Source organism: Phalangium opilio, unplaced genomic scaffold (genome assembly GCF_054372755.1).
Source record: "Phalangium opilio isolate 3A_F unplaced genomic scaffold, DU_Popi_V2 ptg000024l_1, whole genome shotgun sequence".
In the NCBI taxonomy this organism is placed as follows: domain Eukaryota; kingdom Metazoa; phylum Arthropoda; class Arachnida; order Opiliones; family Phalangiidae; genus Phalangium; species Phalangium opilio.
This window is the reverse complement of record NW_028324155.1, coordinates 5059220-5075737: the sequence shown is the minus strand read 5'-3', so window position 1 is coordinate 5075737 and position 16518 is coordinate 5059220. Positions and strand designations below refer to the sequence as shown.

General features: G+C 38.0%; 1 protein-coding gene across 1 annotated transcript in view; it reads right to left on the bottom strand.

The window, feature by feature from the left end:
- Positions 1-4020: 4020 nt before the first annotated feature.
- LOC149692361 (LHFPL tetraspan subfamily member 2a protein-like) overlaps positions 4021-16518 on the bottom strand; it is a 36975-nt gene continuing 24477 nt past the window's right edge. The window contains exons 2-5 of the mRNA XM_089868078.1: positions 9299-9583; positions 6683-6934; positions 6060-6173; positions 4021-5224 (exon numbers count right to left, since the gene is read on the bottom strand). Coding sequence (XP_089724204.1) covers positions 5082-5224; positions 6060-6173; positions 6683-6934; positions 9299-9485 — 696 coding nt within the window. The 5' untranslated portion in view covers positions 9486-9583 and the 3' untranslated portion in view covers positions 4021-5081. The remainder of the gene's footprint in view (positions 5225-6059; positions 6174-6682; positions 6935-9298; positions 9584-16518) is intronic.

Here is a 16518-nt window from a genome sequence, read left to right as displayed (position 1 = left end):
GGCATCCTTGTGTAAATGGAACCCTCCATGCCTATAAACTATCTATAGAATGACTTTCTAGGCAGTTTCATAGTTTCGCTATTGGTTCTTTGACGTGAATGGAATCAATTTGGTATTTCATAGTGCATAGACTAACAATTGGCGAGACTAATCCCATGGTGTACAACAAATCGATTTTTTACTTTCAAAGGTGATTAAATTAGCCCCATTATTGTGTATGTTTCAACTGATTCAAATCTAGTCTATTGATGCTATATATTTATTGGTCGGTCTTCTGCTCAAGTAGAACCCCGAAGCACGGTCTTCTGCTCAAGTAGAACCGCACTTTCGGTGGTTTCGGGGTGTCGAAATTTGGGGCCAAAAATAGGGGCCGAAATATTTTTCGTGACGACAGTAGCACGGTCTTCTGCTCAAGCAGAACCCCGAAGCACGGTCTTCTGCTCAAGTAGAACCGTATTTATTTTACGTCGCTCCGATCTCCATTGTTACTCGGTCACGGCAATTTTCTGCTCAAGGAGAACCCTTTAGCAGAAATTCCGGCCTTTAAAAGGTTGAGTCCAGATGTTTCATAGACCATAGTTAATGACTCTGGTTTTAAAAAATGTGTGCCGAGAGTGTAATTATATGCTCCGGTTACTCGGGTTGGCGTTTTAATATCTTCACTCGCCAGAGCAGATTTTTCATTAAGGATTTTAGTCCCTCATATAAAAATCGTTTTTCTTCTTTTATAATATAAGAAAAGGTATATAGCCGCCCAAGTTCTAAAGAACAAGATGATGAAGCCCGTAATAAAGTCACACACCATTCTTTGATCTGTTGAAAAAACCTGTAGGCTTACTTCAATTAAATTACTTTAAGTGCAAGTTATTCCTTCAGTTAGCCTCCGAACTACAAAGACACTGCTCTTCAAACTAATATCCACGTTGCATTTACGCTCATACGATGTGGCTAAAAAAGTTTAAAATTTTCTATCGTCCGAAAAACGTTGGATAAAAAACCTTTTAAAGAAAGGATTACTTTAACATATAGGGGCCAATGGTCCCTCTCACCCACCCCCCGGGCTCTTAAAGTTTTAGGGGTTCGCTTTTGGATAAGAATTTTTGAGGATGCGAAAAGATTTTTCATTATTCATCGAACCAAAAGCCCTCATAACCCAAAAATGGCGAACAAGAACTGTTGTCAGTTTCTGAGAGAGTGCTGGCATTGCTGCGTTCTTTAATGGAGGCACTTCCATCGTCTGCTTAGTTTTTGACTTTTGTATTTGTGTATTCGTCCACTCTAATTCATTACAAATGTTATGGGACAAACAGAATTGAACTGGCGTAGTAGGCGAGGAAGACACTTCGATGAAATTTAAGACTATCACGCGTCCTTCCCTTTGCTCTATATCTTACAATATACAAAATCGATTTATCGCGTTTTAGGAAAAGAGAGACTTGAAGAGAGGAGTTTTATAGCAATAAAGGTGCTCCCTTGATTGGTTTCTCTTCTAATTTTCACGCGAGACCTGTCAAAAACTTCTAACCCTTATCTCTTCTCTTTTGAGAGCGGGCTAGGGGAGTGAGAGAAAGAAGGGGTCGGTCGTTTCTAATATAAATCCCGCGTGCGTTATTACAAAAGTTCCTCTTCACGGCATAGCCTTGAAGAGATAGGAGAGGGTGGACTAAGGATTTTCGATACGAGAGTGAGAGTTAGAAAAGCGAAAAGAGGACGGGACAAACGGGCGTTTTTGACGCTGGTATAGGTATCCGTACGACCCGAGTGGTGGCCATGGAGGCTTAACGGAGCATGGGTGTCTCCTAAAACGTATTGTTCGACTCCAGAACTCCATTAATTACGCGTCAAAGTCTCAAAAGGCGATAAAACCGTTCCGTTTGGTAGCTCGAATCTAGCTTCATCCTAGCTCTAGTTTCGAACAAGCCCACGCAGCGTTGAGGTTAGGGATGGGTGATCGTACTGGGGTGGACTTTAGAGAAAACCCCTTCACCCCTTTTTCGTATATGCCTAAACGCGTTCTGATGGATTTTTATGGCTGGAATATAGGTCCTCCCTATATCTTTTCGCGCAACATTGCGTTCAAAGATTCGTCTTCTTCAATTCTCGTCCCTAAAGCGTTATTTTTACAAAAGATTTCGCGTGAAAAATGGCCATCCTCGGGCCAAATATTATAGGGAATATTTTAAATGTTCTCTGCACTACCAAATAATGCAATCTTTGTTTTGGTTTTTAACTTTAAAATACATTCTTATCGTACTCTCTTTTAAAGACGAACCCACGGTCATACATTAATACGTAACCTATAGCTGGTCTTGGGGTCACATGAGCTTTAATGGTTACGCTTAAACCCTAGTATCATAATAAAAGGTTCAGTAAAATTTCGTCTCGAGGAATTTTAGCGGTTAGAGTCTGAGAATGCTGCAAAACACGCGCTGGGTTATGTGTATCATTCATTTAAAACTCAAAGTAGGGTTGCGTGGGGTTGGGGTTTACTCAAATGTAATTTAGAAATTCTAAGCGAACCCTTTATTCATGCCGAGTATTCTCCCAGCGCCGAGACGGCTCATGGGTAACTGGGATGGTAAAAGGTATGTACGCGTGCCAGTAACTTGCACCAGGAAGAACGGAGGAGAAAATTAAAACTGTCGTGTTACGTTTTGGAGGGATCGTGAAGCCACGCCACCTGGGATAGTTGTCTCTCTTTCTCTTTAAACTTTTATCAAAGGGTACGACCACCATGCAACGAGGAGGAAACGAGTGCTCTGCTCAGTGTAGGAGGAATGTTTGGTTTCGTGTCGTTGCTCTCTTTAAAGTACATTTCAATCAAGTAGCGACCCATGGGGGAACCTGGAACTCTCTAGTATACTAGTACTGCGAAAGAACTGTAGATGAACACCCGCTTTTCCATTAACTTGTCCCAAGTTAAACAAATCGGAAACATGGCGACAATGAACAAGAAATTTATTCGTGAAATCAGTATGCTTCCATGCCCCATTGTTGCTAGAGAATGGAGTGTGATAAAAACTGGTTGTAGGAATAGTACCCCTGAATATATTCATTGGTAGTATGGTAGTACTTATGTTGACAGAGGTTAAGTTAAAGACCAACTCCCATCGGAAGAGTTTAAGTAACATCAGATATAAAAGCAAAATCTTATAGTACGTCATAGGCCTACTTCTTCGCTTTTCAACGACATTAGGCTTAACGCAATTTTAAATTTAAATTATGGTATATCACCAGGTCCAGTTTTAACTCAAATTAGGGTCATTTCCGCTGGTCAAATAGAGAAGTGGCCAAAGACATATCTGCGTCATAAATTATCCCCCGGGTCCTATCTCCCTCGATTCGTTAGATGGTTCCAGCAGGACCAAGGGAATTTTGACACCCCAGATGTTCCCATTATTTCTCGACTTGTAATATATAAGGAAGGCCACGATACGAAGGTTAGGCAACGAATGATTAATGATAAAGAGGGGGAGATGGAGAAGTATAGTATTGCACTGGCCAGCATCCCGACGACCTCTTTATTTCCTTTACTGAGGAATGACCTCCCTCTTGTACACTCTAACGGCAAAGTGTCAACCGCAAAAAGCCACTCGTTACTTTCCCTTTCATTGCAAATATTAATTACAAAAGAGTACAATGCATTCTTTATTATAAATCTATTTTAAATTACCCTAAAATGGTTTAGGATAGAATAATCGTTTTAGATTAGACCAAGGAAACGATAGAAGCGTCACTGGGAATCTTTCTCTCCCGGTCTCCACTGTGTAAGCATGGGTAGGTACTCTACCAGCCTTGATGACGTCAATAAGGGTATATGAAACTCCTCCCACACCTCTTTGCATCATCATAAAGATTCGACGTGTCACTTCTATATTTTCCTCATGATGGTGACGGTAAGAAACAATTGTATACCTTACCTTGGCAGTCGATGTAACCTTAGCATAGAGCCTAATTCAATCGTAAGCAAAGAAGTGCCGCTTCCCTTATGTTTTAAAGAATTCATATATTCAACAACACTTTTATGAAAAATTTTGGGTTTATTTTTCTTTTTTAAACAATCGTGAGAAGACGATTTTATTTACAAGATTAAATACATAATATACGATAATAATTTTATTATACACTATGAAAAATTAATGATGACAATATTTAGCGTGCTGTCATAATAATTGGATATCGGACTATAAAACAATTAGTCCTTTCGTTAATGATTTTATTAAAAAAAAAACAAGCGGTAATAATTCGATTTAAATATATGCAAATCTTCGTCAAGAAGTTAAATTTTAATTTTCTGGTTTTTTTTGGCACCGTAACTATATAATTAATTGGAATTTGCAGTATTTAGAACGATACAAACAGATAAAAAATAAAAATAGATCAAAAAATAGGTTATAATTAAACACGCAAGTATTTTAGCTTCAATATCATTTGGAATGAATACCGGATATTCTTATAGTTTTCACTAAACGGGATTGGGAAATTTCTTAGAACTATTGCGAGTTAAGTTCAGTTTGAATCAGTTCCAAATTCTGCCAACATTGGGGGGAACCCCCTTTAGTGAAATCTAGATATGGTTTTAATTCAATAGAAAAATTATCAAGTCATATATTTTTAAGGAATGTACAGAATCTTTCTCTGGACTGTACATAATCCACTGATCAATCTGATAGCTTTAATTATTTTCAACAACACCTAACCCTAATTTTTAAGGGAATACGAAACATCTTTTTGTTTGTTTGTTTACCGGTACATCAAGTTGTTATACCACTCAGTTTTCGATTTTGGTTCACTGGTCTTTTTTGGAAAGATATTTACAAGAAGTCTATAGAGAGAGATAGATATGGCGTAGTACGTCTTTAAATTTTTTTTATAACGACAAATTTTGTTTGTTTTTCGAGAGTATAAAAATTCTTGGTGGTGTTTATTATTTATAAGAATGGCGCGAATGATAATTTATTTATTCGCGTGTTTTACGTGATATTCACTCACTCGGGTATGTAAAAAGCGGTGCTACAACTCTCCACTGGACATCTCGGTTCTCTCTTTTTCGATTTGACCACTGGAGAGTTGTCCGGCGATCAAAGGAGACAGATGAGGTTTTTGCCCTCAAGAATCTCGTCCTGAACTTTGTCGCTCGAGGTGGATACCTCCGCTTGAATTGACAGCACTGAACACACGAACGTCACTACCGTGCTGGCTATCGCCAAATAAAATGTCCAACCTGTCAATAACAATAAACCCGTAAAAAACCTTTTAGGAGACTTTTATAGCAAAGTAAACAATCCCTATTATTATCAAACTTTTCAAAGCCCTATAAATTGCCTTTTGTAAAGTTAATTATCTTTCAATCAATAATAACAGTCTTATAGTAGATGGTATTGTGGCAAGCGCTCTAAAATAAACCGAAAACGAGTCACGTACTCACGTTTTCATTTCCCGCCAATTTTCCGAATAATTTTCGCGCTCATTCACTCTGCGCGTGCGCGGCACTGCGCGCCATCAAGCGTTAACCCTAACTTCATATTAAAGTCTCCAGAATAAAACGCGGTTAAGATGAGCGCTGATCATCCTCATTAGAAATTTTCGTATGGTTAATTTAATTGCTATTTGTAAACATTATTTGTTTAAAAGTTCGCGAAAAGACATACTTAAGAACATGAAAATAATTCTCAATCTCAAGGTAAGCTAAAAATACGGCTTATACCGGGTTAAGGGTTTTAGGGGGAAGGTGGATTCTTCAGGTTAGGGGGTTAGGCTTAGGTTCACGGTAGATTACTATATGGTTTCACCAATGGTTTCACCCATCCTTTAAGACTAGTTAGATTAATGGATTCATGATTACGGGTTGGTTCTTTCCCAGTCTCTTTATCTGGCAGAAATTTGGGAGGTGGTTCGTTATCTATAAAACCCCCGCGAGTTTCTCCTTTAACTTCTATTTAAAGAAAGGTTTTAACGTAACCAAAATCAACCGCAAAGGCGAGAGAAAAAAAAAGAGGGAAATGACGCGACTAATGGAAATGGGTTTTGGTTTAGCAAAGTGCAAAAATCTTCGATACCTAAAACGCAGTCTCCCAACATGTAAGGGGCGCTTTTATCTCCGCACACCACTTGGACTCGTTTGCTTCCCCAACCGGCGGGATACAGAACTAGTCCCAGAATATACAGCAAACCTGCAAAAGACATAATAGGATTAAGAAAGAGGAGAAAGAGTTAAGCCTAATACGAGGCTTATTTCGCTAAACTCCTTAGCAGAAATAACAATAGGCCTACAAAAAAAAACTCGGTTATATCTCTATAGATTCATAAATTACGACGTCACTTTGCAGTGGAAAAGGGGATGCTTAGTATTTCACTACCAGAAGAATTAATTACCGTAATTTTGATTAAATTAATTATCTGCAAATATTAGAATTAGGCTTAAGAACCAGGAAAGTATTGTTTCTCTCTCAGAATGGTCTAAACCAAGGCATATCAGCCGCAGGGAAAACACTTCTACAGGGGTTGCATAGGAAAAGCATTAGCTTTCAACCCCTGAATGTTAGCTTTCCCCTCTTCCACCTGCCTCTAACGTTGAAACGCATTTTGGAGTTAGAAGTTAAGAAAATATTCTTATGTAGCGAAAAAAATGTAACGCATCTTTTTTTTTCTTTCGCTCTCTCTATTTTTCAGATTATTTTACCGGAAATAGCTTGCACGGTTCCCGCGATGGTAAAGATGGATTTTTTGGCGATGGATCGTAAGCAACATCCGAGAACGGAAGCTAGGACCGTGAAGGCCATCAAAGAAAGGCCGCAAGCGAAGAAGACGAGAGAGGCTTTCCAAAAATTTGGAAACTCGTCGGACGGCATCCCAAAACTGGTCACGAAGGGAGCGCAATTGTCCGTGAACAACTGATCGATTTGATGCAACTTCGTACATCGATTATAGATACCTAAAAAGGAAAGTTCTTTGGGTAAGTCACCAAACTTTTCTTATCCTCATCATCGTAACACATCAAAGCGAGAATGCAAATTTCATCTACTGCAACAACAATTGCATTTAGAGTTAGGCCTACCTCCGATAATCAATTTATTAAAACAAATATTGATTAATTGTATCTGATAAACACTAACGTAAAAGCGCGAAATCTGTAAATGGAACCTAACCTGACTAAACCATAAAAAAAAAATACAACCCTCCAATCACGTGGTCATGTAAAACGTCATCAGATGGAAAAAATACTCGATGTAATCAGGAAAAAAACAAAAAAAGAGAAAAGAAAACAGTTCTTTTCTTTTTCTTATTTCCTTTTTCCATCCGTTGGTAGTATACACACTCTGAGAAAACGAGTAGATGAAGCGTTACTTGGGAGCTAGGATATAAAATCTCTAGATTCCGGCTTCTGGTTTTGTTTTTGAAGAAACTATGGTGCGTGGATGGGCGTATTGGGGGGGGGGGGAGAAAGAATAAACTGGCGGGTTTCCTATACGTTTTCATCTCATAACGGAAAAAAAATAAAAAGATTGGGAAAAACGTTATTTTCCCCCCCCCCATTCTTCCCTAAGATACTTAGTATTTGGAAGATTTGGAAGAAAGCCAAAAATACTAGCACCCTATATTTTAACAAAACGTAAAAAAACCGAAAAAACATCCCTACATCCATGGATAAAAGAGTTACATTTAACAGTAAAAAAAAAAAAATAATTTGTTTCCTTTTTTTAATTCGAAATATTTCGAGAGGAACGTCAGTAGACTAACTTAGAAATCGTTTACCTTAGTTCGTAATGCGTTTATCTAATCTTACCAAGTGATTTACCCCTCGGGATAATTTTTATATCCTCGTGGAAGAATTTTTACTTTCAACTGGACCTTTTCTCTCTTAATTTAGTTCCGAGCATAGAGAGGATATAGAGATATTACTCTGAAATAGTTACGGAAAAAATGACTGCAAAGAGGGGAAGGGGGGGGGAGTTCAGCCACCAAGTTAATTAGCTTGACTTTTCTCTCTCTCTCTCTCTCTCTCGCTGCAAAATCTCTTTCTCTTCTCCTAATTGCTATTCGGAAAGCGAGGATGGTTGTGTTTTTTTTGGGACCCCAATATATGGGCCATTTCGATCTGTTACCGGAATTTTCAAGCTGGGGCTTTGACAACGTTGCCATTTTGGGTTTATTGTAATTCAGACAAAGCTGGGTTCGACTTACAGGGAATAAGCTGGGGTTGTTCATTTTCTTCGCTTTTGGCGAGTCTTGTTGCAAATAAACCGACGTCGGGTCACGAACTAGAACCTGCGTTTTGTTTAAATAATAAAAAAAACTAAACTGAACTAAAGTAAAGGGCTGCGAGCTGGAAAAACCTTTTCCTAATAACCGAATAACAAGATTAAAAATATACTGTTTCTTTTTTTGGAAGTCTTGTGCAAGGACTAAGTGTATTTTCTAGCTAAGGAAATTTTTAATTTACATGTAAAGTAAAAGTGAAGCCGTAACTTAACTGGACTGAGGTTTAATAATAGCAGGGATAGATTTAATTTTAGAAGTGGGAATGGAGAACAGAGTAATCTGGGCGCGCGTCAAAGTCCCGGACCCCCTTGCACGGGACGGGGGGGGGTATGAAAGAAGAGGCGAGTCATAGCGACAGAGGTAAAAAGGAATTACGTATTTTTCGCCGTTCCCGTCAGCAACTTCATCAAAACGTAGTTTAAGTGAGCCAATAAGATAATTTTAACTTTTCGTTACGTGTTGGAGGGAGGGGCTCTATACTGGGTGGTCTATGAGTCGGACTGAAGTAATTAATACTAACCGTTCTTCATTCCTACTTCTAAAATTAAATCTATCCTAGCTGATAATAGTGAAACTTTGCTTGCTTTTTTCGATAACACTAAATCATTTAAGGTTTGTTTAAGATGGGAGACGTAGTACAGGGTGTTAGGACCGAAAATCAGTTTGATTTCAATGCTCCTTTAAAATACGTTTTTTTTTGTTACACTTAATTGGCTTCGAAGAAAGAGAGATCCAATGAAGTTTCTTTCCGTCGCTGGTGTCAGCGAGCTCCCAAATTAATCCCATTGAAGGATGATAATAATAGAATTTGGCCCCGTAGCTGTATAAAAGCGGAAACCCCTTTTTCTTCTTTGCGCCTGAGTCGTTAATTAAATTTTTGCCATCTTAGGACCAAGTATAGACATCGCGCTAATTATCGTTGACGGCTATCCTATTCTCTTAAGTCTTGAAAATTTTCTCATTCTCTAGTCTCAAATTGGCTTAAGGCAATTACCAATTACACATCGCGCGCTTCGTATTATAGCATGTTATGTACCTAGAGTGGGTGAATAGACTTCATCCTCGTTTTTGAGCTGCGGATTACGGGACGATTTCAAACCGGGTCTTCTAGGCGCTCCTATTAACCAACTGGGAGTTATGACGGCCGCTAGAGTCGCTAATGTCGTTGCTATGGTCAATAAGCACCATAATAGAGCCCTCGAGGTCACGATGACGTAACACATGATGACGAGTCCACTGTGACTGGCTGCTTGTTTACGCTGTGGCTTGCTTCTCCTTGCTTTACTTTACTCTGAGCCTCCTTAATTTAGTCCCAATTAACCTGTAATTAAATTATAGGAATGCATACATTAATTAATTGAATTTAATGAACATTTTTGGGGTCAAAATACGAATGTCAAAGTGCAAAGGTGAAGAAACCGAACTCTGTTTACAATTTAATTGATTTTCTACATGGTTTTTCATCAGTTTTACATCTGCGTTTGAATTGGGTCTATTATATAGTATTTTAGCGGCTTGAAAAGACATATTTTCAATATTAATTTTTATATATATATAAAAAAACCAAGCTGCTTAGCGGGTATAAAAAACAAAACAATCGAATATTGACGTGAACATCTGAAATTTTAACTTTCATTTCACGTAACATCATTCACCATTTTTTATTATTATTATTACGGGCGCAAATTAAGTTTGACTAGTTTGACGAACGTATAAGTCACGTATGAAATATTCCCATTCGTAGGAGGGGCTATTTTATTTTTACTTTGTTTTTCAATATTTAGCAAAAGTCCCGTAAGCTAGGATAGGCTGCGTGCGTGTATGACAAAAAAATAAAAAGAGTCCAATTTTACACACCGAGCACTAAAGGGAATTGAAGTTGACAAGATATTTGGGAGGGGGGGGAGCAAATAATGTCAGAGCTTGAAAACGTCAAAATAGAATAAAGTAAAAAATAAAATAAAAAAAAACCATATATAGAAACGCAAAAAAGCAAAAAAGGATATATCGAAAAGCTAGGTTTCGTGCTCGTGAGTTAAATTTTAAATTTCCATCTCTATTTAGCATATATAGTCTCATGCCCGGGTCAGACTGCAACCGAAAGAGATCAACTTTATAACCATCTCACGTTTCTTCTTCAGTCATTTTCCTTCCCGCCTTCATGGGTTAATATCGTTTAAGATGTGTCTGAGCATGAAAAGCCTTAATATAGGTTTTGCCTTAAAGGCGCCTAGACTTATCGTTCTTATTTTTATACCACCCACGTGACCCACCCTTTGTCGTCGACTCTTCGTGTAGCGTTTCGAAAGACCGTGTAAGGTTAATGAGAAAATATTACTAAACACGTATTGTTATTGCGCTTATTCTGTAGGAAATGAGCTTATACGAGGCCTTAGTACAGGGATCAGAGTAGATCAAATTATTAGGATGATTATTTCAATGTTTGGAGAAGTATTTAATTGTTCTTATGGAAAATGGAGCCCTTTAAACGCGGACATAGTATGGGGACCAAAATAGATCAAGGTATTATTATGTATTTCAATGTTTTCAGAACTAATTTTTGATTATTATTATTATTATTATTATTATTATTGATAATTTCTTAATTACAATTAGGTTTAATTGTTTTAAGGGTTGTTTGGTATGGTAATTATTACCGTTATAAAATATAGGATAATCTTGAATTTTATATACGTCCTCTAATTTAAGCTGAAATGTAATAATTTGACAATTTTAGAGCGAGATCGACATATAAGCAAAAAAATTATTTCAGTTAATTATGAATCACGTTTAAAAATATCCCATTTCATGAAAAGCTAGTCCTAACCTAATTGAAACCAAATTTCTCTTCTTTAATCTATTTTAAAAGATGGTTAGGGGAGTAAGTTTGAAGCGAGCTCGCCTGGGCTGTCATTTGTTTTTCCTCTCATAGAGACGACGACAATGGTTCAACTCGGTTTCGTTTAACTTATGAAGAGTTTGAGACAAAGATGAAAAAAGGCCCTCTCTTCTCTTCTTTAGTTTACTTTAACGCTCCAATGACTCTGTGTATGTTTTTGCAAAAAGGGGATAGGGCGTGACACCGATGTTACTCAGCTTTATGATCGTAAAAATCGTCGATCCGTGTCGCTAAACTTCTCGCAGCTCTGCAGCTTCCGACCAACAGAAAAAGTAAAGAGGTTTTCTCTCTCTTTTTTTTATGGAAAATAGACGGGTTAAAGAATGTCTAAGTTGTTTTTAATCGTGTAAATATACGACAACCTCCACGGAATTCTTCTTAACCTATCTATTTTAAGTATATAAGAACTGGAGACGCATTGGCGTCGTCTTTTACTTTGTTTTTGTACAAAGTACTTGGGTATATATACTCTTCTCTCTCTCTCTCTCTCGCTCTCTCTCTCTCTCTCTCTCTCTCTCTCTCTCTCTCTCTCTCTCTCTCTCTCTCTCTCTCTCTCGCTCTCTCTCTCTCTCTCTCTCTCTCTCTCTCTCTCTCTCTCTCTCTCTCTCATCTCACCCCTGTCTGGAGTAGTGAGGGTGGGAACGTGGGATATGTTAGAGACAGTTTTAAAAAGAATGGGGCGTTGAAATTAGGACCAGGGACGCTCCGCTAACTGCTATAAGTACTTGGGAGAAGGGCAAGGACAAGGCGATGGATGTAATGCACATACAAGATACCCCATACCCATATATGGAAAAAGAACAAGAAGAACCATGGAAGAACTAAGGAGAAAAAAGTTTTAGTTTGAAAGATGCGAACCGTAATTTCTTAGAACGTATAAATGGATCGAGGAGCCATTTTTCTTTCATCCCTCTTTTTTTTTTAGTTGATTTCTTTTTTAGCCCCCATTTTTGTTTCATGATTTAGAGCCATTAAGCTGTAAAGTTGAGTTAAGGTTGATTGTTTAGCTCTTTAAAAGCTTTTATCTTCAATATATCAATTTCGGAAAACGCTGCAGAGAAATATTTATACCGCGTCGGGTTTACGTGCATTCCAGCAATTTATTTTATTATAGTTTGGTTTATTTTTTATTTATTTTTTTCAATCTAAGCTATAGTTTTCCAAACGAATGGAGCAATATAAGAATGAGACGTTTAAGCGTCTACTTTTTTTCGCCTGGTATTAAATTCGCCTTATGTATGATCCTCACGCTAGCCCGTTTCATCTTTAATATTGTGTCCACAATTATGAAGCTTCAAGATTTAAAGAGTTCTGAGGTTTAAAAATAATTGGCAGGGGAAAAAATAAAATATTCTTTATTCTTTCAAATAAAACCCGCTTCTTTTTCCCCCTTCTTTATTACACAAAGCGTGCAATTTCCTTAAGATAAATAATGTTCAGTGACGAGGAAATTGACGCTCTTCTTTCTCAACCCTTTCTTCTGTCTTTTCCACCCCCCCCCTCAGCTAGAAAAGGGGGAGGGGTTGCTCTTCTTTGATGTACTGATCTTTCCCAATTCCATCCGGATCACTTATTTAACATCACTAGGCTAGCGGTTAAACCAACGGAAGATATACTAGCTCCTTTTTATTTATTTTTTTTGCTATAGCAAAGGCTTAGCGAGGAAAGTTTATACACATACCCCCCTTTTTTTTCGCCTTAATTATTTTCGTTTTCGCCAAACACGGCTTTCTACTAGTAATAAGGATTCCGGAGACGATCTTTTTGGGTTGGATTGAAGGCTCATTTCGAGGTCGAGCGCCTGGGTTTTCGGGGCTTCGGTGCATGGCGCGCATCCAGCGAGGTTCAAATATTGACCAACTCTGCTCTTTCCATCTCGTTTTCGGGAACTATATACATAGCAAACATTTGAGGACTTTGGAGGAACCCAAAAAGGAGGAGGGGATGGGGTTTGGATCCCGTTCTCGCAAGCTCTTGCGGTTAAAGATGCCTCAAACTAAAATCGGGAACGTTATTAGCCTATCTTCGTACGTATAAGGCCTTGATTAAAGTCTCATTGCGCGGCGCAAGATGTAGCTAAGAATGGAATGGCTTCCATTATATATACGCGTGTATGAAATTGCCCCGGGATGAAAACTAATGGAATATTTTGAAGCGTAAAGGAATCGATGAAGGGATTCGACTCAAATGTCCTTCCATTTTGATTATATTTAAGATCAAATAAAGGTTAAAGTTCCCGCCAATCAAAGTACACGTGTTTGAACAGTGGCAATAATAAGTTACAGAGAAACCAGGGTAAATAATAAGCATTGATTGTTTATTATTAATGAATTTGAAGAAAATATTGCTAGTACCAAAACAAATTTATTTTCAAACCATTGAAGACTTATTTATTTATTGACTAAATCTTATTTGAATTAAAAACTAACAATAAACAAGACCTTAGGTATCTGAGCACGAACCTCATTAGACACGACTTAATCGGGCACTGACCAACTTCGAAGATTGATGTTTTAGGCATTGGCATTCAATGGCTCTACCAACCGATGTTGAACGCTCTTTGAGCTATTTAGTTGTGAATTTAAACTAACGAGCATAATAGACAATTTCCGTACCCACTTGGTTTCGAACCCCGGGCCTTCCGCGTGCGAAACGGATGAGATAACCACTACAAAGCAGATACATATGCAAATATGCATCGTTTGACTAAATCTTATTTCTAATAAATATAAATAATAATAAAAAAACTGCGGTATCTGAGCACGAACCATTAGACACGACTTCACCAGGCACTGCCCACTTCGGGTACTGATCCACTGAGGGATACTGACCACTTCGAGTACTGATCCACTGAGGGATACTGACCACTTCGCGTACCGACCATCCTCGAAGATTGATCTTTTTGGCACTGACAGATACATATTAAACTTTTCTCTTAGTCTGAAAATGTGTATAATAATTTCGAGTTGTTTTATTGCGAAGGTAGCTTACTTCGTATCATCCTTGCTTGTGTATTTTTTTTTTTTTTTTTCGTTGAAAATTTCAGTTGAGAAAAAATGGTCAAACCCCTAGCCTAGATATATTCAATACAGTGAACCCAAAATATTTTGGTATGATCGCCACGTTTTTTTAGTATACTCTAGGGGTAACACGGGGCCCCTCTAGAACGTCTATAAAGGTCAAATCCTGCGAGATTTCGCGCGCCCCGTACCATGCACCATCTTCCTTCCCCTCTCGTTCTTTAGATCCCTTCGAAGTCGTGTTAGGGAGGCTTGGTTCGGGGGAATTGAAGTCTCCATCCTATATTTAAAGCCTCATATACTAACTATATTGTATATAGTAGCTGGCTGGTGCCGAAGCCAAGCCAAGCCAAGGCATGGTCTTATCTATATTCCGCGAGCTGTCCTGAGAATATAACATAGACCGAACCAATATCAGCCGTGTTCCCATTTCCTCTTGACGACATTCTGTCACTTTAAGATAGAGACACCTCGTAAAGCATTAGTATATAGGGGTGGGAGACCCCGGCAATTTTTTTTTTTTGCCTTTTGTCCGACGGAATAACCTTTGACCTTACATATCACCCCCTTTCCTTCATTCTCAGAAACGGTAGATATTAGGGTTCGTATCACCCTCAATTCTCAATAGGTTACGTAACGCAAATTCAACTAGAAATATCTTTATGACAATTGGAACTCTCGACTTGAAACGTCCCTTAGATACGTGTGCCGTATAATAAAGATCACTTCTTCTTCTTCTTCTTCCGAACCGATTGATAGTGGATCGAGTTGAGTTATAGGCTATTTTGACGAAGTACACGTGCCCAATCTAAGCCCTACTTTAGAGGCGTTAACACCTTGCTTATATACTAAAGTAGATAACTTCTAGCTCGACTCCTTCAGCGACAATCCCCCTTGTTACGTTATTCAACTTGGGTTTTTACCAAAGGTTAAGGCGGGTTTGTACGCTTTTCGAAGGGGATAGGGTTGTGATGGATTTTAGCTTTGTACTATGGTCAATAATAAAGGCGAGACGCGATGTAGCTTTAGGAGGATACTCCGGGTGTGGATGAAAAAAATAAAAGAAATCAGTATATAGTATTTTTCTCTCTCTTTTTCCATCCCATGTCTTTGGCTTTGGAAAAAATAAAGGAACTGCTGATAAAGACGTCATTTGCCGTCATCGCCAGTCCTCGGCATCCCCCCGCCCAGTATTTTTTCGCGACTCAATGCCTTTTACCATTGACATTACCAGAGTTTTTCAGGTTTAAGGGGACAATCTTAGTTAACGGTAGAATGCCTTTCTTTATACTATGTTATACAAAATACCAAACCTTATCTGGATATATTAAATTTGACTGTGTATGAAACGCGTATAAACAATCTTGAAGGACGTTTCAATAGAATTTAATTACTATACTGTACAGCTAACTGTTTTTAAAAAAATTATTATAATTATCATTTTAGAAATTAGGGGAAATTAGAGTTCATTAAGAAAGGTCTTAATCATGCAATTTTTGCGCCGTTATTTAGATTCCGGCCTTCATTTAATTTTCAAGAGGGAAAGCTAGGGCGGCTATAGCAGCTTGTAATAATTGAAATATCTCTCAACGGACTCATTATCCGGGGGTCCATTTTCTCTACGGGTTTCTCTCTCTCTCTCTCTCTCTCTCTCTCTCTCTCTCTCTCTCTCTCTCTCTCTCTCTCTCTTCTCTTCGCATCTCATTCTCTCCATCAAGAGAATACTAAAGAGAGATTAATATTAAAAGGGGTGAAAGGGTGCCCAACCTAATGATTTGCTCGATTAAAAATAACTGATTGGCTTGATTCAATAAGCGATTAACGAAAAATTCTCGGATCTTTAATCTATTAATTGCAAACTGTACAGTTTTCTCTCTCTCTCTCTCTCTCTCTCTCTCTCTATTTTTTTAAGGGAACCTTTCAAATATCCAATAAATAACAAATCATTAATTTTCCCGATTTGCGTTTTGGCAAGTTTCGGAACTTAATCAATTATATTGATTATAATATTCAAATACTTCGAAGTTTTCTGAGTTTAGAAACTTCCACAATTAACTTTTTTTAATTCACATAAACTTGGAAAAATCATTATATACACTTCTGAAAGGTTAAGTATATGACTTAGGATGTTTTGAGTTACTTTCAAAAGTGAAGTTACACTGTTTTCAAAAAGCAGACCATGCTGGCCAAAACTCGGATTGTGATAAGGAGTTTCGCTTGCCCTTTATAAAATAAGCGACTCCCGAGTCCTGGTTTTTTGGTATTTGAGACCATGGAAGGAATTCAATATCGGTTACATCTTTTTCATAAACTATGGTATCTTTTACGCGAGTTTCT